The 22,178-nt window shown below is 39.9% G+C and overlaps 1 protein-coding gene across 7 annotated transcripts in view; it reads left to right on the top strand.

Annotated features, from left to right (window-relative positions):
* Nucleotides 1-13,635, top strand: part of Ten-a (tenascin accessory) — a 176,664-nt gene extending 163,029 nt beyond the window's left edge. For 6 of the 7 annotated variants that reach the window (XM_070287770.1, XM_070287771.1, XM_070287772.1 and 3 more), the window contains one exon: nucleotides 6,261-13,635. In XM_070287770.1, the coding sequence (XP_070143871.1) occupies nucleotides 6,261-10,156 (3,896 nt within the window). In that variant the 3' untranslated portion in view covers nucleotides 10,157-13,635. The remainder of the gene's footprint in view (nucleotides 1-6,260) is intronic. The other variant, XR_011445486.1, reaches the window with a different exon arrangement.
* The last annotated feature ends 8,543 nt before the right edge of the window (nucleotides 13,636-22,178 follow it).

Below are 22,178 nucleotides of genomic sequence, written 5' to 3' on the forward strand. Positions count from 1 at the left end.
AATAATAATGACAACAACAGGCAAGGCAGGCGGAAATACAGGGAAAGTTGGGTACAGGGAAACTGAAGGGAAATGTTACTAAAAAGGGATTTTAATTTAATAATAATAAATTAATAATATATAAGAAATTTTATAGCTTGGGAATTAAATATGGAAAAATATTAAATTAAATTACATTAAAATCAATAATGAAATCACTAAATATGTGAAAATATGAAATATATTTAATTTATGGTTTCAAATATTTAATTTATAAAATCTTAAGCTGGAGAGTCTCTAGAGAGTTTCTTAAATATTTTCCATGATTTTTTCAAGTTTTAAATATATATTTTTTTAATTTTCTAAAAATTTTCTTAAATATTTCTCTTTATTTTTTCAAGTCTGAAATATTTTCCAAGACTTTCTAGAATCTCTTAAATGTTTCCCTTGAATATTTTTTTTTTAGATTTTCTTTGACTCTATCAATCTTAAATAATTTTTAAAATTTCCTATAGAGTTTCTTAAATATATCTCCCCTGAGTTTTTCAAGTCTTAAATATTTCTCAATATTTTCCAGAGTTTCTTAAATATTTCCTTTGACTTTTTCAAGTCCTTAATATTTTTTTAAAATTTTTTAGAGAGTTTCTTAAATATTTATATTGAAAAAATAAGTCTTTAATATTTTTTACATTTACTAGAGAGTTTCTTGAATATTTCCCTTAATCTTTTCAATTTGAAATATTTTTAAAAATTTTCTAAAAATTTTCTTAAATATTTCTCTTTATTTTTTCAAGTCTAAAATTTTTTTTTTAGATTTTTCAGCATTTCTTAAATATTTTTCTAGATTATTTCAAGTCTTAAATATATTTTTTTTAATTTCTATAGAGTTTCTTAAATATCTCCCCTGATTTTTTAAATTCTTAAGATTTTCTAGAACCAAACCCTTTTCCACATTTTCTTGGCTAACAATCTTCCCCGAAAAAAGGGTGGTTCACTCTACAAGAGTCTGCACTGTGACAACAAAAGTTGAACAATGGCACAAGCTGTCGAAGGAACAAGCAATTGTTGTTGTAATTGGCCATTACAGACGGGAAAAGTGTGTATATGTGGGAGTAGGAAAAGTGGGAGGTGCCAGCGCGGATAGGAGGGGGTGAAAAGGGAGGAGAGTAGGTAGGAGGAAAAGGAAAAGAGCGAAACCAATTTCCGTTACAATTCGAACGAGGACAAATTAGGAGCCACTCGTACACACACACACACACATTTTAGCACACACACCCCAATTCTGCCCCCAGGTAAAGTTGAAGAAACACAAAACAAAATGGCCGCCAATAAATTGTGTAAAAGCAAAAGCTCAAAAAAGCACGGAAGGTATAAATTTGAGTGCATTAGCAGAGCGTAATTTGATAAGACCAAAAACGTAATTAATAAATTTCCACAGCCTGGCAGGAGGAGGAGGAGGAAGAGGATGAGGCAGCAGAGGGGGAGAACTGGACAAAGGGGTGGATTTTCCGATGTATTTTCGGTTGGGATATTTTTTGGGGGGAAGCAGAAATTAATGAAAAGGAAGCCAGGATGAGGAGAGATGAAGCCGTGGAAAGCAAATCAATGGCCATAATTAATCAAGTTTTAGTCTCTGTGCGTCGCTGGTGATGATGGTGGCGGAGTTGGGGGGGTGGCACACGTGTGACTGATTGCCCAAAAGCACTGAAAGAAATAATATTTAATAAGGGAAATCTAGAAGAAAATTCTTAATAATATAAATAATATTTTCTTACTCCAAAAATACATTAAAAACTAATCATTTCCTTGCAAATTTAGTTTTCCAGAAATTAAGCAAGTCGTTAGCTTTCTTTTTCTCAGTGTTTATTTGAGTGTGAAAAGCGAAAAAGTGAAAATCAATCTTATTACCTACGCGGCAGCCAGAATTGGTAGAACTTTTTCCCTGGGAAAAGGGAAAGGGAAATGGTATGGGTTTTCCTTCCCCTTCCTCCTTCCTTCAATACATTAATCACAGCTGTAGGTGTGTGTGTCTGTGTATGTAAGCAGACAAGACACATACAAATGCAAGAACGCCAAAAAAAAAAAAAGGAAAAGAAAAAGAAAAAGAAAGAAACGTAAATAAGCTTCATTAGCAGCTCGCCAACCTTAAGTGGCCTTCTCTCCATCCGTGCGAGAGTGTGTGAAAAATTATTGCATTAATTGCTATGCCAGGAAAAGCACAAAAAAAAAGGAAAGCTAAAAATATCTAGAGGTAAAGAGAGAGAGAGAGCGTAAAAAGAAAAGGAAATTATCTAAAATTAGCTAATAAATTAGGAGTTGAGAGAGAAAAAGAGACTAAAGAAGGGTTCTATAATTTCCCTATAAAATTCCTTAAAATAAATATAATTATATAAAACTTATTTCAAATATTTTCCAAGAAATATTAGAAGAAGAAATATAAAAAAAAGAAACTAAGAAGGGTTCTAAATTTCCCATCATAAAATATATTTAAATGTATATAAACTCATTTCAAATATTTCCTAAGAAATATTTAACACATCCCTAAAACACTTTTAATCAACTCACAATCCACTCTGTCTTGTTGAGCCTCCGTTTTATCTTGATTTTGGGCTATCTTCCCCACATATCCTTTTATTATCGATGGCTGGGAATGCTAGCGGTTCTTCAAAAGGACTTGGCAAATATAAACCAAGGACCCCTTTTCGATTCCAAGTCCAAGTCCCTCCATCGATATCAATTTCGCCAGCGATTTGGACATATGCCAGCTAGCCATGACGACGACGACTGTTTAAAGCTCAAAGGACAATTGCAGTACACATTCCAAGGGGGGGCGAGGTGCTCTCCTCGCGCAGCAAACATTCGGCGACACAATGGCAACAACCCTTTGCACTGGGCACAAACAAGTTGTTCAGTTTATGGGGTCATTACCATTACATTACATTACAGCCACCCTCACAACACCCTCTTTGGAGGGGTGTATAGAGGGTCTGTGTGTGTGTGTGTGTGTGTGCGCGGAGGCGGTGGCCAACCTCCAGCTGAGCGTCACACATTTATTGCATTGAAATTCGCTCAATCGCTGGCCTGGCGCCCTGCCAATTCGAATGCCAATGCCCCAGCTTCCAGTTGCTAGAACCCAAGGTTCCTACACTGATTGAAATATCAAAGAACTTGGTTGGGAATTTGGTGTATTTTATGGGAATATTAATTATATTGTATATTAAAGGGAATATGATGGGAAATGGGTTTTAAAATTCGATTTTTATTGTTAAAGCCAACTTTTGAGTACAGGAAAGTGAATACTAAAATGAATAGTACGAAATGAATACAGGGAAATTATTAAAATTAATAATAGAAATTGAATATCAAAGGAAATTGACACAAAAAAGAACAGGGAAATTAGTACTTTTAAAATGGAAGGAATATAGATGAATTTTAGAAAATTAGTAGCAAAACAATTAATATTTAAACATGAATACAAAAAAATGAACAACAAGAAAATGAATAACAAAGAAAGGAACTCCTTAAAATAAATAAAGAAAAATAATTAAGAGGAAAAGTGAACTGCCCAAAATAAATACAAGACCCTACACTTTACTCTCTCAGTGCATCAGCGAAAACCCGAAACCAAAATGCTCCTCTAAAATGAGACCATAATGGCTTACGCTCCAACTACCGAGGGTCCTGTTGGGGTGTGTGTGTGGGTTGACTAGAGAAATGGGTAAAATGGGGAAAGAGAAAAGGGGGACTTGGAGTTTTGGAGGATGGAAATAGCTGCGAGTACTGGGTGGGAGGGGTAGTAGGTCCTGATGTGGGCGGTCATGTGTCTCCTGGTCTCGCGACGCGTATCCTTGCCTGGGTCCTCGGTCCTCGGTCCTCGGTCTACGGTCCCCGGGTAAATGAACTGTAACGCAATCAAATCAACACTGGCCGCACCGCAAGCCAAATAAGGACTAAAGCCCGCAATGTATTTAATATTTTTTATTGTGATGTGTGCGAAAGAGAGGACACACACACACACGCACACATGATTCGCAATCAGCGGTGAATTGTTGCATACAATAATTGTGTGAAATTGATGTTTATGATGGCCACAAGAAGAAGAAGTAGTTGCGGGGTAGGGTTTTCCCTCTGCCGGCTGAAGGGTGGCAGAATCTTTATAAACAGAGGTGGCGGGGTAAATTATAGAGAGTTTTCAGGGCAATTGTATAACCTCAAATTTTTGGTTTTGCCTGGAAAATCAAAGTAGAATCTTGGTTCATTTTAGGGGTTTATTAATTATAATTATGTGTTTTGATGGGATAAATATTTTATTTGTTTTTTTTAATAGAAGTTGATTTTGTGTTTTTCTAAATGAATAACTATTTTTTCTTTAGGTTATCTGAGATCCTTAGGTCTTTTTTATAGATTAATTAAATTTATTATATTTTCTTTTCAAGTTCCAAGTTTATTTTTAACATAATAATGTTACTTTTCCTTTATTATTTAAATTTTTTTACTAGTATAATTACATTTCTTATTTATTTTATTTATTTATTTTTCAAAGTGGTTAGCAAAAAATTCATAGCTCTCTTTTTGGGGCCCTCTGAGTGACCGCAAGTCCTGTGGCATTTATGGCTGCTATTACTAGGTACTTGCAAGAGCAAATGATGTAAAGTTAATGTGTTCCCCTAGTTTACACACTCACACCCCTTGAACACCCCCGTCTTACCACCCCTCCGCCACTTAGTTTCTCACACAAAAACGTTGTCATCATCATCGCCTTTTGTTGCTGTCGTCTGTTTGCAATGCAAAGCCTGAAGGGCTGTCCCGGGATGAGAGGTGTTGAAATAAAACTAAAGACAAGGTACAGGGTACAGGGGGGGAGGGGAGGGGAGGATGCCAAGGAGGAGACCAAGGGGGAACCCAAAGGCAGGGCAAATTTATGCAAATCCAAAGCGATTTTCAACACTAACTAAAATGAAACGAGCAACGGAGAGCCACCAGAAGCAAATTGCACAAAAATACTTAAGACACTCGAACGTACACACACACACACACACACACACATTTTTGTATTTGTGCATTTGCAGTGATTCAAAACTTGAAACGTTTTATTATGGTGGCAAGGAGCTAGGGAAAAGGCAGGGAAAATGATGGGGAAAATGCAGGGAAAAGTGCAGGGAAAATGCAGAACACACCCCCTCGAAGGCAAGGCCAGGGCATGGAGGTACTAAAAACAAACAGCTGCAGGAACTTGGCGTTTAGCTTAAGCAAATGATCAACAAACCGAAGAGAAGCTGAATATATATATATATATTATGGCAAAAGTTGTTGGTGTTGCTGTTCGAGGAAGTGCGAATAAATTTGATGACCAGTTAAAAGGAATTGTCCAAGGAGTGCGCCCGGAATGAATAAATGAGTCAATTATCCAGCCAAGGACAACGAGTGTCCATCTTTACGGACTTCTTTACGGCTTTAAGGGGGGAAAATACCAAAAGAAAAGAAAGGAGGAAGGAAGGCAGGGTGTTCCCCCCAGGAAAGGTAATCAAATGCACCGAAAAACGTAAGCTTTTCCAGCGGCCACCCATTAAGCATTAAGCAGTAAATAAGGTTGATAAGCTCCTCCGGCTAAAGCCGAGCTCTAAAGTCTATTATATGTGTTAGTGTGTGTGTGTGTGTGCACTCTCTATGTGTAGTGAGAGCGTAAAAAACTTGGGGCCCCCAGTGTTGTTTACAGTCCAAGAGAACATTAAAAATTAACAAGCTGCTTTTGAAGGAACAGAAGCAGCTTGATTCTTTTTGTTTTGGCCAATTAATTTGTGAGTCTAGAAAGTGAATACAAATTAAACACTAGAAAATGAACATTGGGAAATGAATATGAGAAAAAAGCAAAGGGGAATATATATAAAATAATATCTATAAATTTATATGCAATATAAAAGAAGAAATTAACTTGGAACAAATAAAAATAATATCTATAAATCTATTTCCAAGTTACAAATTTAAAGAAAATGAAGACAAAGAAAGACTTAAAAAAACACTAAAATGAACACAAGAAAATAAATACCAATTGAATGAACACTTAAAAATGAACACAAGCAAACGAAAGGAGATTTTTTAAAAGATAAAAAAAAAATAAGGCTTTAAGAGAAAGATTTTATTTATAGGTGAAATATTTAACTATTATTTTAATTTATTATATTTTATTTATTTATAAAACTATAATTTAATTAATATATTTAACCTCCCCATTACTTAAACTCTCCCTTAATAATATCTTTCCCTCCCCTTTCTCATTCCAGGATCCCTTCACGTCCTGGCCCTGGAGCACTATCTACCCTCACACGACGAGAACGGCGAATTCCACATACCCTTCCCGCCCTCCAGCGAGATTTATGTCTTCAATCGGTACGGCCAGCATGTGGCCACCAAGGATCTGACCTCGGGCAAGACCCGCTACAGTTTCCTATACTCGAAAAACACCAGCTTCGGCCGTTTGTCCACCGTGACAGATGCCTCCGGCAACAAGATCCAGTTCCTGCGCGACTACAGCAACGTGGTAAGTTCCATTGAAAACACGCAAGACCACAAGTCCGAGATCCAGATCAATGGCATCGGCATCATGACCAAGCTGAGCGAGAAGGGTCGCCAGGAGATCGAGCTGGACTACGACAGCAACACGGGTCTGCTGAACTCGCGCTCCTCGGGCGGCGAGACCTACATCTACCAGTACGATGAGTTTGGCCGTGTCACCGGAATGATTCTGCCCAGCGGTGAGATTGTAAGGATCACCTCTCAGCTGGCGGACAGCCAGGGATTGACTGTGTACGTGCATGCCTCCGTGGAGTCGCTCTTCTCTCGGGAACGCATCTCCGGGGAGGCCAATGAGCTGCTTGTACTGGGCGGCGTTAGATCCACCTTCCTCAAGCGCGGACAGGCTCATGCGGATGCGGAACTCAAAGCCAACAATACCTTGGTCATCCATGGAGACAATGGCGTCGTGGTGGAGGCCTCAGCTGTGGCCAGGCATCCCCTGCTGGAGGCTGCTCTACCCGTGGAAGCTGAAATGCTGGCCATGTGGTCTCACCAGAGCGTCACCATGGGCGAAGGTCTGACCAACTCGATGTATTCGGTGTACAGTTTGGTGGGCGATGTGCGCAATCCCCAGCAGACGCTCAACCGCGAGATCTGGGTGAACCAATCCCGGGTCATTGGTGTGGAATTTGATCAGTTTACCAATCGGGAGACCTTCTACGATGCCCGCCGCACCCCCATACTGATTGTGGCCTACGACCAGTCGGGTCTGCCCAAGTCTTACTACCCCACGAATGGCTACCCGGTGAACATTACCTACGATCGCTTCAATCGCGTCGAGGGTTGGGCCTGGGGCCCTGCTGAGCTCAAGTACAGCTACGATCGTCACGGTTTGCTCTCGGAGATTACCTCGCAGCAGGATGGCATAGTGTCCTTTGTTTACAATGACTGGAATCTGGTCTCGGAAATAGGCCTGGCAAGTCAGCGGAAATTTGTGTTGCAATATGATGATGCTGGTGGTCTAAGGCATGTGGTTTTACCCTCTGGAACAAGGCATAGTTTCAGCATGCAGACTTCGATTGGTTTCATCAGGTGCACTTATACACCGCCCGGCAGCACGAGGGCCTACCTGCAGCACTACAGTCATGCGGGAGCTTTGCTACAGACCATTTTGCCTGGCGATGGAGCAAGGATAGTATATCGCTACAATGCCGCCGGTCAGCTTACAGAGGTGGTGCATGGAGATGGCCGAAGTGAATTCCAATACAACGAGGCCACTGGAATGCCCAGCACAGTTTCGCACACGGAGCGGGAGTTGGAGTATCGCTGGGACTTTGAATATGCTGCGGGATTACTGGCCGAGGAAAGGATTGACTATGTGGCCAAGACGGGGCTAAGCAATGCCAAATTTAGCTACGAATACGACTCACAATTGAGGGTGATTACACTCCAGGGAAGGATTGGTGGTCAGAGTCTACCCTCGCAGGCCTTTGCCTATGATTCGCGCACAGGAAGACCCAGCCTCATAGGACAGTTCCGTTACTCCCAACTGGCTCAAAACCAAACCCAGCTGCATGATGGCACGGCCAGCTTCACACGCACCGTGGATGGTCGCTTCCAGACCCAACGCATGGCCCTGGCCATACATCGTCTAGAGGTGTTCCGCATGGAGTTCTCCTACGGAGTGCATGGCCGTATCTCTCAAACTCGAACCTACACCAGAAATATGGCTGTAAATAGTTATACAAACGTGAAGAACTACACCTGGGACTGCGATGGACAGCTGGTGGGTGTGGAGGCCCAAGAACCCTGGGGCTTCCGTTACGATGACAATGGTAATCTCCTCTCGCTGACATACCGAGGCAACACCATACCCATGGAGTACAATGCCCAGGACAGGATCGTCAAGTTTGGCGAGGGGCAGTACAAGTACGATGCTCGGGGATTGGTGGCCCAGAATGCGCGCGAGGAGCGCTTCCACTACAATACACAGGGTCTGCTGGTGCGTGCCTCCAAGCGGGGACGCTTCGATGTCCGCTACTACTACGATCATCTCAAGCGGTTGACCACGCGCAAGGATAACTTTGGCAATGTCACCCAGTTCTTCTACACCAACCAGCAGCGTCCCTATGAGGTTAGCCAGATCTACTCGCCGCGAGATGGCAAGCTCATGTCGCTGACCTACGACGATGTGGGTCACCTCATCTACGCCCAGGTGTACCGCCACAAATACTACGTGGCCACGGATCAGAGTGGCACTCCCCTGATGCTCTTCAACCAGTATGGCGAGGGTATACGCGAGATTATGCGTTCGCCTTTCGGGCACATTGTCTACGATTCGAATCCGTATTTGTATCTCCCGATAGACTTTTGTGGCGGCATCTTGGACCAGGTAACCACACTGGTTCATATGGGTGATGGTAGGGTCTATGATCCCCTGATTGGCCAGTGGATGTCACCCGACTGGCAGCGAGTGGCCGAGAGGATCATCACACCCACAAGACTTCATCTGTATCGCTTCAATGGCAATGATCCCATCAATGTGGGTCACGAGCGTCACTATCCCCAAGATTTTGCCGCCTGGATGAAGACTTTGGGCTATAATGTGGGTAACCTAGTGCCACAGCTCTCGCGGGATTTGTGGCAGCCACCAGCGTTATGGGGACGTCCGCCCACCAATCCAGTGGCCTTGAATCTACGCCGACCCTTTGACAATATACCCACAATGGCCGTGGAGAGCGGCTTCCTGGCTCACCTCAATGTGCGTCGCATGTCGGACTTTGAGCAGCTTTCGGCGCCACCGAGATCAGCCTTGAAATGCGACGTTATGGATCCCTCGCCGCGCTCTATAGGATCGGATACAGAGCCGCCTTTTGGCAAGGGAATTGTGGTCTCACGAACAGCCGATGGACAGGCCATTGTGTCGAGTGTGCCAGCTGCCAATGCCATCTACAGGGATGTGTATACGAGTGTATTTAATCGCTCCAAGCTGCTGCCCTTCACCTTTGTGGTGCACAATGCCCAGCAGGATTCGTTCTTCTTTGTAAAGGAGGATGCCTGGCGGGCCACCGAGGACAGGCAGCAACTGAAGCGGCTCCAGGGACAGGTGAATACCACTTTCCATGAGATAACCCGTGAGCCAACGGTGGGCACACCAGCCTCGGCTTCAGCCTCATCATCGAGCAGCTCCTCCTCGTCTTCATCCTCGTCCTCCTCCTCCTCCTCGTCGTCGTCGGGCAACTACCTGGACGTGAAGATCCATGGAGCGCATGCCATCATCAATCTGAGATATGGCACCACGGTGGCCAAGGAGCAGCAGCGCCTAATGCATCATGCCAAGCTAACGGCGGTGCGCAAGGCGTGGCATCGCGAGAAGGAGGCCCTGCGCAGTGGCCTAACCACGGCGCTGGAGTGGAGCCAGCAGGAGAGCGAGGAGATTGTGAAGCAGAGTTATGCCAACAACTACGAGGGTGAGTACATCCACGATGTGGCCCTGTACCCGGAGCTGGCGGAGGATCCCTACAACATAAAGTTTGTGAAGAAGAAGGGAGCCACCGGCGGTGCGGCAGGTGTGCCGAATTCAAGAAGACGTCGTCGTCGATCTGTCGAAGAGGAGTCGCCGGCACCAGAGGCAGCGGAAACGGAAACGGAAGTCGACTGTTAGCTCGAGAAACTGTACTAAAAAGAAGAAGTAAAATGAGAAACAAAGTAAGTAGAAACAAGATAAAGCCGAACCCAAGAGCAAGCATAAGCGAGAGACGTAATTATTTATATAAATAGTACATATAGTACATCAAATCTATGTTATCGAAACAGTTTTTTGATGTCAAGGAGCATTATATATATATATACACGTATACATAACATATTTTTTTTTTTATTGTTAGCCACTATATATATATATATATATAGAACAAAAGAAAAGGAAGAGATGAGAAAAGAGAAAGAGAAAGCTAGAAGAAAGCCAGCCACATAATCTCATGTAGCTGCATGTGCGTCTTAAGTGTATATGTGTGTGTGTGTGTGTATGACAGATACAGAATATATATAGTAAATATATATAAAAGATAAAAAATAGAAGATAGCATAGTGTAGTAGTCATATATAAAGCATAAAGCGTACCATTTACACACAGACTCACCACAATAAGGATAGAACGAAAAGGGGAAGAATTGTAGAGAAGAAAGGTAGAAAAGAGGAAGGTAGAGAAGAGAGGTAAAGAAGAAAGGTAGAGAGAAGAAAGGTAGAGAGAAGAAAGGTAGAGAGAAGAAAGGTAGAGAGAAGAAAGGTAGAGAGAAGAAAGGTAGAGATAAGAAAGGTAGAGGGAAGAAAGGTAGAGGGAAGAAAGGTAGAGGGAAGAAGAAAAGAGAAAAGAAAGGTAGAGAGAAGAAAGGTAAAAGAGAAACGTAAAGAAGAATCGTGGAAAGAAACCACAGAGGAATGCAGAAGAAAGGCTTTTCTTTTTTCGTGGTACTCGAGCTTTTTGAGACTGGCATAGTTTTAAACATAAAAAAAAACCCACAAAAACACAGACACGAAAGACAGGAAACAGGACACTGGACACTCGAACGACTCGAACGAAGGACCCTTGAAGCGCTGATCCCGCAGAGCCGCCGCTAAAAGCCATTGCAGGGGGATGATGTGTGGCAAAATGTACATAAAATAAAGAAAAAAAGAGAGATAGAGAAGGCAGGCGGAAGCGGAAATGGATTCCAAAAGGACAGCCTAGACCAAAACACACACACACACACATAGAGACACTGAAAACAAAAGCAGGACTAAAACCGGATATCCGGTGGTTGCGGGAGATTTTTGCTTAGCGAAAGCTTTCTCTCATTTTTGCTTTGCTTAAAAAAAAAAGAAAAAGAAAAAAAGGAAAAGATAAACGTAATTATAAAGAGTGTTTTTTTTTTATTATCATAATAATTATAAATATATATAAATGGATATACATTAAATATAGGAAAACAACACACACACACATACACACACGTATTGAATATAGAATGAAAAACCTATAGCTATAAAGTCCTGATAGATAAGTTTAAGTTTTGTCCTTACTTAATTAACTAATTTATTCATTATTATTGTTCGTGTGCCGAGGCAAGGGCAACACACAATCCCAAAAAAAAAAAAAAAGATTAAGGAAAAACAAGGAAAACTCTAAAAAAAAAAGAAAAGAGAGATAATCGTATAAATCGAATTAATTTTAATGATACATATTAATTATTGTATGGAATGTGAAATGTTTTGTTATTATTTGTAAGTCTGCTTCTTTGGAACCCAGCTCAATGCGGCCCACAATAAACTCCACAAAATACGATAAACAAACTGAATAAAGCTTAAAAAAAAAACAGTATTAAAAAAACAAACACAAGAACACGTAAAAGAAATTAAAACGACGACGATGATGATGATGATTTTCAGCCTGGAACTCGAGGGATCGTTGTTGAGCTCAAGTTCAATTTCCGTCCGCCAGACCTTGATTGAGATTGAGTCAGAGATAATGTTCAGGATCCAGCTGCAGATTGATTCCTCAATTAGATGCCAATTAATATCGAATTTGAGTCACACACAGACACAGACAGGACGACAGTACGACGAGTACGTTAGTTTTCGCTTCGCTTGAAAGCCCGAATTTTCACATTTGTTTTCCATGAATTGGTGCTTATCGAATTTATTGCCACAACTGTATTGTGTGTAGAGAGCTGCCTATAATATATATAGTTGCATACGATTGAACGTTTCCCCTTGCCTCCCCCCTCGCCCCTAACTTAGCGAATAAGCGATGAATTGCTAGTGGAAAACGTAGAAAATGAAAAAAGGAAAACAAAAGATTGCTGAATTAGTTGCGAAAAAGCAAGAAAACGAAATTTTATAAAAATTACACCAACTCGAAACGAACCCCGACCACATAAACGAGGCCAAAACGATAGATCAGTTGGGCTAGAAGAGAGGAAATGGGAAAAGTATCGAACGAAGAGAGAGAGAGTAGCGAACGAAGAGAGAAGACAGAGAGTTTCTACAGAAGAGAGAGTCAGCCAAGTAGAACGCAGCTTAGAGCAGAGTGACTGTGTCCGTGTGATTGTCCGCTGGCGTGTCCACCCAAGGGAGAAAGTGTCCGCCCAAGCGAGAGAGAGTGTCCGTGTGAGTGCGATAGCGTTATATCAAAAAAAAAAAAAACAAAGAGAAGTAAAAGTTGCTGGCGTATCTGTGTATATACATTAAGGCTAATCAAGGTAAACTAGTGTTATATCGTATATGGCACCGTGCATCGTAATCCCTAGATATACATATATATATCTAAAATATAAAACCTAGAGGCACACACATACACAGGGAGTGTGGGCAATTTTTTTTTGGCTTTTTTTTTTCCTCCATCGTTGTCGCGCCTAACTAGATGTAAAATAAAACGAGACAAACTAACGGATATGATATCTATAGCCTACATATAGAGAGTATATATGTAATATGTATAGGAGTATATATGTGTTAGATGTACGTGTGCGCGGGGGTACCACTGTACTTGCCGCTCGAATTTCTCCCATCTGGTTATTGATTCGTTTCCATTTCCGTTTCGTTGATTGGCAAACAAAAAAAAAAAACAAAAAAACAATTCGAAAAAGAGCAGGAGTCAGTTACCTATTAGAATTTGGCAAGCATTAAACGAAAAAAAAGCGAGAAATAAAATTGCTTCAAAAGCAAAAAAAAAAAAAAATAAAAGTATATATACAAAAAAAAGGCACACACACTAAAATTAAAAACAAAATATTATGGAAAAACAATGGCTTGAAAAACGGAGAAAAACCGAACCGCAGACGCAGCAACAAATATTTATATGTACATAACACTGAAAAAAAACAACCAAGTATTTTAGTATATTTATGTTAGAGCTACACGAAACGAACTTCAACTTGAGCCTAGGCAAAGGGGGAAGTAACATACACCTAAACCTAAATCTAAACTAAACTTAAACTAAAGCTAAAGTCGGGGATGGCAGAGGAAAATACTTAGCAAATAAAGAAACAGGGAAACAATTGAGATAAATTAACATTTAAACGTTTTGCACACACCACAAACAAAATAAACAAAAGCTACGGAGAAAATACATACGAACAGGTACACAGATACAGGAAACCGAAACAGATACAAGAAACAAGATACAGATACAAAATACAGATACAAAATACAGATACAAGATACAGATACAAAATACAGATACAAGATACAGCTACAGATGCAGCTACAGATGCAGCTACAAAATCATCTTCAGATACATCTACAGATACACCTTCAGATACATCTACAAATACACCTTCAGATACACCTTCAGATACTAGACACTTACAGATAACACAGACAGGACACACTGACGACGCGCAAAGCAAACAACAAAATTTAGCAACAACAAGAATTTATGAGATATAATAAACAAATAAACAAAAAAATATAATAATATAAACGAACAACAACCAAACAAGAGGCAGCAATAGCAGCCAAGGCAAGTCGAAAGATACTTATTAAAAACAAGAGAAAAGAAAGCAAAAACAAGAAAGTAAAAAAGAACAAATTATATTTATTAGACAAAATAGCAGAGACAGAACGGATGAGATAGAGAGAGAGAGAGCGCGGCAACCTTAAGAATCTGTAGTATATCGAACTATGTAATTCACAAAATAGTAAATAAACCGAGGCCAGACCGGGAGAGCAACCTAAGGCATATTGTAGGGCAAATTCAAACTAAAAAAAAAAAACTATGAAATATAAAGCGGAAAACAAACCCCCAACCTTTCCCACTACTTTTTTTTTTTGTGTCTGTGTAAGCTTAGTGGAGAATTCAAAAACAGAAAAGTGCTAACGATAAAGGATAAACGATTAAAAACGATTAACGATTAACGATAACCGCCATTTCCCAGTCCCAGTCCCTTCGCCCCCCTAGGCATATGCATATATAGTATATATATATCTAAAACGGTAAATGAACAATTATATATGGCATTATATTACCAACACACACACACACAACAGAACAGTAAAGAAAATGACATCAAATAAAAGGATAATTACGATAATTACGATAATTATTGCAATAATGATAATGATATACCGTATATGTAATGATTTCAACGCAAAAACGAGAATATTTTAAGCGTATTAAGTTGAACTATATATTATATATGAAATAATATATATATATATAAATGGAGAAAAAAACAAGTGCGACAAGCGATAAAAATAAACCAAAAAACAAGAAAAAAAAAAACAAAACAACACACGCAACACAACTTCTGAGGATATCAAGGGTCTAAGAATAAATAAAAACTAATGAATTAATTAAAAATAAATAAATGAATATGAAAACTAAATGTGAAGCCATAAACATGTGTTTTTATTCAAGGTTGTAAGGGAGACTTGAGGCACTTATTATATTTTTCACAATTCTTTTTTTATTTTATTATTTTTTATTATGTATTATTTATTATAATTTAATTTTATTTAATATTATTTAATAATATTTAATAATATTTATTAATTTTTTAATATTATTTAATATTATTTATTATTATTTTGTATTATTTTTTATCATTTTTTATTATTTTTCAGTATTATTTATTATTATTTTTGATTATTAATTATTGTTAATTATTTATTTATTAAATATTTATTGTTCTTTATCAATTATTTATTATTTTTTTTTTATTTTGTATTATTTTTTATTATTTTTTATTAATTATTTAATATCTTCCATTATTCTTTAAAGTGTCATTAGAAGGTTAAGATTATTTTCAGCTTATGGAACTCTCTGTGTAATCGAGAAATCGCCGAGCTGCAGCCCCAATCTTCTCCAAGGAAGTTAAGCCCCCGAAATGCATACATAATAATCATCCAGGCTGCCGTTTGCTGTTGCTGTTGCCGTTGCTGTCTTGGCCAGAGCGTTGACACACATGCATGCCAAATGAGTTTCGGGGCCAAAAGATTTGGCCAAAGGAGGAGGAGGAGAAGCGCCCAGCTGCACTAGATTTGAGTGAAATGTTGCTACTTCTGGGTGGCTGCTGCTGCTGCTGCTGCTGCTGGCAGGGCTCTTGGCCCGGCTTCTGCTCCTCCATCTTCATCTCCATCTCCATCTCCATTTCCAGCTCGCATCTGCAGCTGCAGCTGTAGTTAAATATTCAAATTTATACAAAGCATCTTCAGGTGCTCGTTGAGCAGTTGTGTGCTGCCTGTTTGCCAACTACAAACTATGTGTCAACAGCGGCTCAGGCCGAGACAGATGAAGAAAGCAGCCTCCACCGCATACACCCCTCGGGCAGAGGCTGCTGCTGCTGTTGCTGCTGCATTATTTATCCCCAAAAGGTGAGCAGGTGAGCAGGTGAGTACCACCACCCACCTCTCAGCAGCCAGGTCGAGGCTGCACTGTGCTCTCCATTTTCCGCATTTCAATTACAGACTTTGCCATCGTCATCATCATCGCCATAGCCATCGCTCCTAGTCATCAGTATGCGCCCGCCGCTGCCTCAAGAGCTGTTTTCTAGCCTAGACCTGACACCCGGCCAAGAACCATGGGAAAGAAGGACCAACGGCACAGGCGAAAGGCTGGAGACAGGGGAACAGGTATCAGGGATAAGGATGGGAGCACCGCTCGGTGCCAAAACAAGTGCCAAAAGTCAAAGTCCCATGGCAGTTTCGATCCGGAATGTTAATGTGCCAGAAAAATAGGAGCTCCAGGTAAGATCTGCCCGAGTTGCAAACTTTTACAGCAAAAGCAACAATTTTTAAAACAAACATTTATTTAATTATTATCATAACTTTTTTACATTTAATCTTACAATGAAATACTTTAATATAACGGCCAGCTTGTTTCCAAATTGAATTATATGCATTTCTCTCTAAAAAATTCTGTAATTGTCTGTAATTGAAAAGAGAAAAATAGCAAATTAGAAACTAAAAATGGCATAACACTGTCAAAAACGCATTAATTTTCATTCGGAAAGCGGTGTTATGTTAGTTTTTATAAGGTTAACAAATCTGCATACTTAGTTAAAAATTCAAAATTTTATCAAATTTTGAGAATTTTAATGATGTAACCCCTTATAAAATTTTTGAAAATTGGCTCAAAAAAAATTGTTGCCCGGACATGTCTTAAACGATTCGCCTGTTAATGCTGATGAAGAATATATATGGTTTATAGGGTCGGAAATGGATGCTTCACTGAAAAAATTATAAATTCCCTTCAGGAAGACCGAAAATATTAAAATTTTTAAATGGATATTTATCTATGATTTGATATCAAGAATTTTTGGACAAAAAAATGTTTGAAAATATTTTAACCATAAAAAAGCATCAAATTGATTTGGATGTTGTTTTTTGTTAGTTTTAATAAGATTTACAAATCTGCATACTTCATTTAAGGTTTTTTCTAACTTCATTTTTGGCCAAATTTTTTAAACATAAAATTTAAAAAAAGGTTCAACTTTTTGGGGAAAGTTCTAATTTTAAAAATCTGTAACTCAGTTAAAAATGTCTTAAATTCAATACGGAAAGCTGTTCTGAGTTAATTTTTTAAAGGTTAATAAAACTGCTTACTTAATTTAATAAAAATGTTTACCTATAATTTTATATAATTTTTTTTAAAGAAACAATTTAAAAAATTTGGAAAAATCGAAATTTCAAACATCTATAACTAAGCCAAAAATGCTTTAAATTCAATTCGGAAAACGGCTTTGTGTTAGTTTTTATACGTTTAACAAATCTGCATACTCCTTTTTTGTTTTTTAAAAATTAAATTTTTGGCCAATTTTCGAGAATTTTAATGATGTAACCCCTTATAAAATATTGAAAAAATGGCTCGAAAAAAAAATTTGCCCGGACATGTCTTAAACGATTCGCCTGTTGATGCTGATCAAGAATATATATGGTTTATGGGGTCGGAAATGAATACCTTTTGAGAAAAATAATTATTAATGATAATTTTCCGGCCAGAATTTATTTATTTGTTTTTATATATTTTTTATATATTATTTATTTATTATTTATTTATTATCCTCGCCAGCAGGCGCTTCTCCAAGGGATCCTCGCCAGCCGCCGGCTCCAGCCTGCTGCCAGCAGGCGCTTTTCCGAGGGATCCTCGCCAGCCGCCGGCTGCAGCCTGCTGCCAGCAGGCGCTTCTCCGAGGGATCCTCGCCCGCCACTGGCTCCAGCCTGCTGCCAGCAGGCGCTTTTCCGAGGGATCCTCGCCAGCCGGCGGCTGCAGCCTGCTGCCAGCAGGCGCTTCTCCGAGGGATCCTCGCCAGCCGGCGGCTGCAGCCTGCTGCCAGCAGGCGCTTCTCCGAGGGATCCTCGCCCGCCACTGGCTCCAGCCTGCTGCCAGCAGGCGCTTTTCCGAGGAATCCTCACCAGCCGCCGGCTCCAGCCTGCTGCCAGCAGTAGCTTCTCCAAGGGATCCTCGCCAGCAGGCGCTTCTCCAAGGGATCCTCGCCAGCCGCCGGCTCCAGCCTGCTGCCAGCAGGCGCTTTTCCGAGGGATCCTCGCCAGCCGCCGGCTCCAGCCTGCTGCCAGCAGGCGCTTCTCCGAGGGATCCTCGCCAGCCGCCGGCTCCAGCCTGCTGCCAGCAGGCGCTTCTCCGAGGGATCCTCGCCAGCCGCCGGCTCCAGCCTGCTGCCAGCAGGCGCTTCCCCGAGGGATCCTCGCCAGCAGGCGCTTCTCCAAGGGATCCTCGCCAGCCGCCGGCTCCAGCCTGCTGCCAGCAGGCGCTTTTCCGAGGGATCCTCGCCAGCCGGCGGCTGCAGCCTGCTGCCAGCAGGCGCTTCTCCGAGGGATCCTCGCCCGCCACTGGCTCCAGCCTGCTGCCAGCAGGCGCTTTTCCGAGGGATCCTCGCCAGCCGCCGGCTCCAGCCTGCTGCCAGCAGGCGCTTCTCTGAGGGATCCTCGCCAGCCGCCGGCTCCAGCCTTCTGCCAGCAGGGATTTCGGCGGCGGAGCAGGGATGCGGCGGCGGATCAGGGCGGCTACGGCGGTTGCGGCTGAATACCCCACCTTCAGCCGGCGGGTGAGCAATAGCAGCCGCGGCGGCGGCGGCGGAGCGCAGGGGAGCCAGGGGAGCTTTTCCGAGGGATTCTCGCCAGCCATACTGTAAATTATTACTATTACTAACGATTTTTGTACAATTATATTTATAAAAATAAAATATATATGGTGGAAAGTATTCCAATTATTTGTATTTATTTATTTATTTATTGTATAGCTGCATGGGCATCACTGATGTAAGGTAAGATGCATTTTTCTCCCAATATTGCAATATAGCTAACTGGGCATCACTGGCAGGTAGTGCGATGCCATTTTGTCCCAATAATGCAAAATAGCTAGATGAGCATCACTGGCAGTTAGTGAGATGCTATTTTGTCCCAATATTGCAAAATAGCTAGATGAGCATCACTGACAGTGAAATGCCATTTTCTTCCAATAATGCAAAATAGCTAGATGCGTATCACTGCCGTTAAGCCTGATTTTATAGCCTCCCAATATGGCAAAATAGCTAGATGAGCATCACTGCCATATAGCCCGATTTTATTGCCCCCCAATATTGCAAAAATGCATTGCAAGATGAGCATCACTGATGCACATGAGCACCACTGACATTAAGCCCGATTTTTTGCCCCCCCCCCCCAATATTTAATTATAGCCAGATGAGCATCACTGATGCAGATGAGCATCACTGATGCAAGTGAGCAAAATTTCTAAAATATGGCCGCTTCCAAACTGGGGTAACAGGCGAACAGAAACCAGCAGCAAGCAACTGAAAACTGGTATAAACTGTTATAAAAACTTCTGGGCAAAAATAATAATTGGTATAAACTGTTATATTCCATTTTATGCATTCATACCTATTTGTTGCCGACAACAACAGCTTGATGGCAACAACAACCTTTTTACAACAACATCCCTGCAGCAGCCCATACAAATTTCTGAAATTTTCCATGCAAATTGCCCGTTTCCCAAACTGGGGTAACAGGCGAACAGAAACCAGCAGCAAGCAACTGAAAACTGGTATAAACTGTTATAAAAAGTCCAAGTTTCGAACCATTGATCTTGGAGTAAGCGAAGACTCAAACCAGGTGTGACCATATTGTAAATTTTTTGGCTAAAATGTTGCTAAAACGCACCTGGGCACACTGAAACTGGACGTTGGAATCAAAAGGTTTGAGTCTCCGCTTACTTGCGCCGGCTCCTAAATGGTTCGAAACTTGGACTTTTTATAACAGTTTATACCAGTTTTCAGTTGCTTGCTGCTGATTTCTGTTCGCCTGTTACCCCAATTTGGGAAACGGGCAATTTGCATGGAAATGTTCGGAAATTTGGATGGGCTGCTGTAGGGATGTTGTAAAAAGGTTGTTGTTGCTTGCCATCAAGTTGCAGTTGTTAAATAACACCTTAATTTGGAATCAAAAGGTTTGAGTCTCCGCTTACTTGCGCCGGCTCCTAAATGGTTCGAAACTTGGACTTTTTATAACAGTTTATACCAGTTTTCAGTTGCTTGCTGCTGGTTTCTGTTCGCCTGTTACCAAAGTTTGGAAGCGGCCAAATTGGATGGAAATTTTTGCTCACTTGGCTATATTTCAATATTAGGGGCAATAAAATCGGGCAGTAATGCTCATGTGCATCAGTGATGCTCATCTAGCTATTTTTTGCATTATTTGTAGAAAATGGGATGAGCATCACTGGCAGCTAGTGAGATGCCTATAATTTATAAAAAACCCTCATAACTCGGCCAAAAATGCATGAAATTCAATTTGGAAGGCTGTTCTGAGTTGCCTTTTTTAAGCTTAACAAAACTGCATACTAAGTTTTGAATTTCGTGCATTTTTGGCCGAGTTGTGTGGTTCACATTTTTATAGGTAAGTATTTTAGCAAAACTGAGTATGCAGTTTTATTAAGCTTAGAAACGGCAACTCAGAACAGCTTTCCAAATTGAATTTCATGCATATTTGGCCGAGTTATAAAGGTTTTTGTAATTTTTTGCTTATATTTTTTATAAATTATAGGTAAGTATTTTAGCAAAACTGAGTATGCAGTTTTGTTAAGCTTAGAAAGGGCAACTCAGAACAGCTTTCCGAATTGAATTTCATGCGTTTTTGGCCGAGTTATGAGGGTTTTTCTGATTTTTTACTTAAATTTTTTATAAATTATAGGTAAGTATTTGAGCAAAACTGAGTATGCAGTTTTGTTAAGCTTAGAAAGGGCAACTCAGAACAGCTTTCCGAATTGATTTTCATGCGTTTTTGGCCGAGTTATCAGCTATATAGCAAAATAGCTAGATGAGCATCACTGGCAGTTAGTGAGATGCCTATAATTTATAAAAAACCCTCATAACTCGGCCAAAAATGCATGAAATTCAGCCCAAAAGATGACGCAAAAGTTACGAAATAATATTTAAAAATGCCTAAAAGTTTTACTTTTTGATTTGAACCTGGAAAATAAAAGAAAAATTAGGAAAACGCCTTTTAAAGCGGCAATAAAGTTTTTATTTAGGTTCAGTAACATAGAATAATTTTAAAATTAAAATGTTGCTTGTTGTATTCGTTGCTGTTGTTCTAAAAGTAGCCGGCAGACCTGACTGGCGGTGCTCTCTCCTTATCCCTGATTCCTGATCCCTGTTCCTCCATTTCCATCCCTTATTCACCATCCTTTTGCGTGTGTCCTTGGTCCTTTCCCTTGGTTCTTGGCCCGGGTGGGTGTCAGGTCTACTGCTACTGATGACTAGGAGCGATGGCGATGGCAATGACGATGGAAAGTCTGTAATCGAAATAAGAAAAACAAAAAATTAAAAACTAAAAAAGGCATAACTCTGTCAAAAATGCCTTAATTTGCATTCGGAAAGCTGTGTTATGTTAGTTTTTATAAGGTTAACAAATCTGCATACTTAGTTAAAAATTCAAAATTTTATCAAATTTTGAGAATTTTAATGATGTAACCCCTTATCACATTTCGCAAAAATGGCTCAAAATTTGATTTCCTCCAAACATGGCTTAAACGATTCGTATTTTAATGCTGATCAAGAATATATATGGTTTATGGGGTCGGAAATGACTCCTTCACTTAAAAAAATATTATTTTGTATTATAAAATCTGATTTTTTATATTAAAAAACTTCTTGATTTTTTTAAAATTAAAAATATCAAAGCTCGGCCAAAAGAGCATTAATTTTAAATCGGAAAACTGTTCTGTGCAAGATTTTCTACAGTTACGGAAATGACTCCTTCACTTAAAAAAATATTATTTTGTATTATAAAATCTGATTTTTTATATTAAAAAATATCATAACTCTGCCAAAAATGCATTAATTTTAAATCGGAAAACTGTTCTGTGTTAGTTTTTATGAGGTTAATAAATCTGCATACTTAGTTAGAAAAAAAATTTTAGGTCAAAAATTGAGAATTTTAATGATGTAACACCCCTTATCACATTTCGCAAAAATGGCTCAAAATTTGATTTCCTCCAAACATGGCTTAAACGATTCGTATTTTAATGCTGATCAAGAATATATATGGTTTATGGGGTCGGAAATGATTCCTTGACTTAGAAAAATATTATTTGTATTATAAAATCTGATTTTTTATATTAAAAAACTTCTTGATTTTTTTAAAATTAAAAATATCAAAGCTCGGCCAAAAGAGCATTAATTTTAAATCGG

The sequence above is a fragment of the Drosophila kikkawai genome, chromosome X (genome assembly GCF_030179895.1).
Source record: "Drosophila kikkawai strain 14028-0561.14 chromosome X, DkikHiC1v2, whole genome shotgun sequence".
Taxonomy (NCBI): domain Eukaryota; kingdom Metazoa; phylum Arthropoda; class Insecta; order Diptera; family Drosophilidae; genus Drosophila; species Drosophila kikkawai.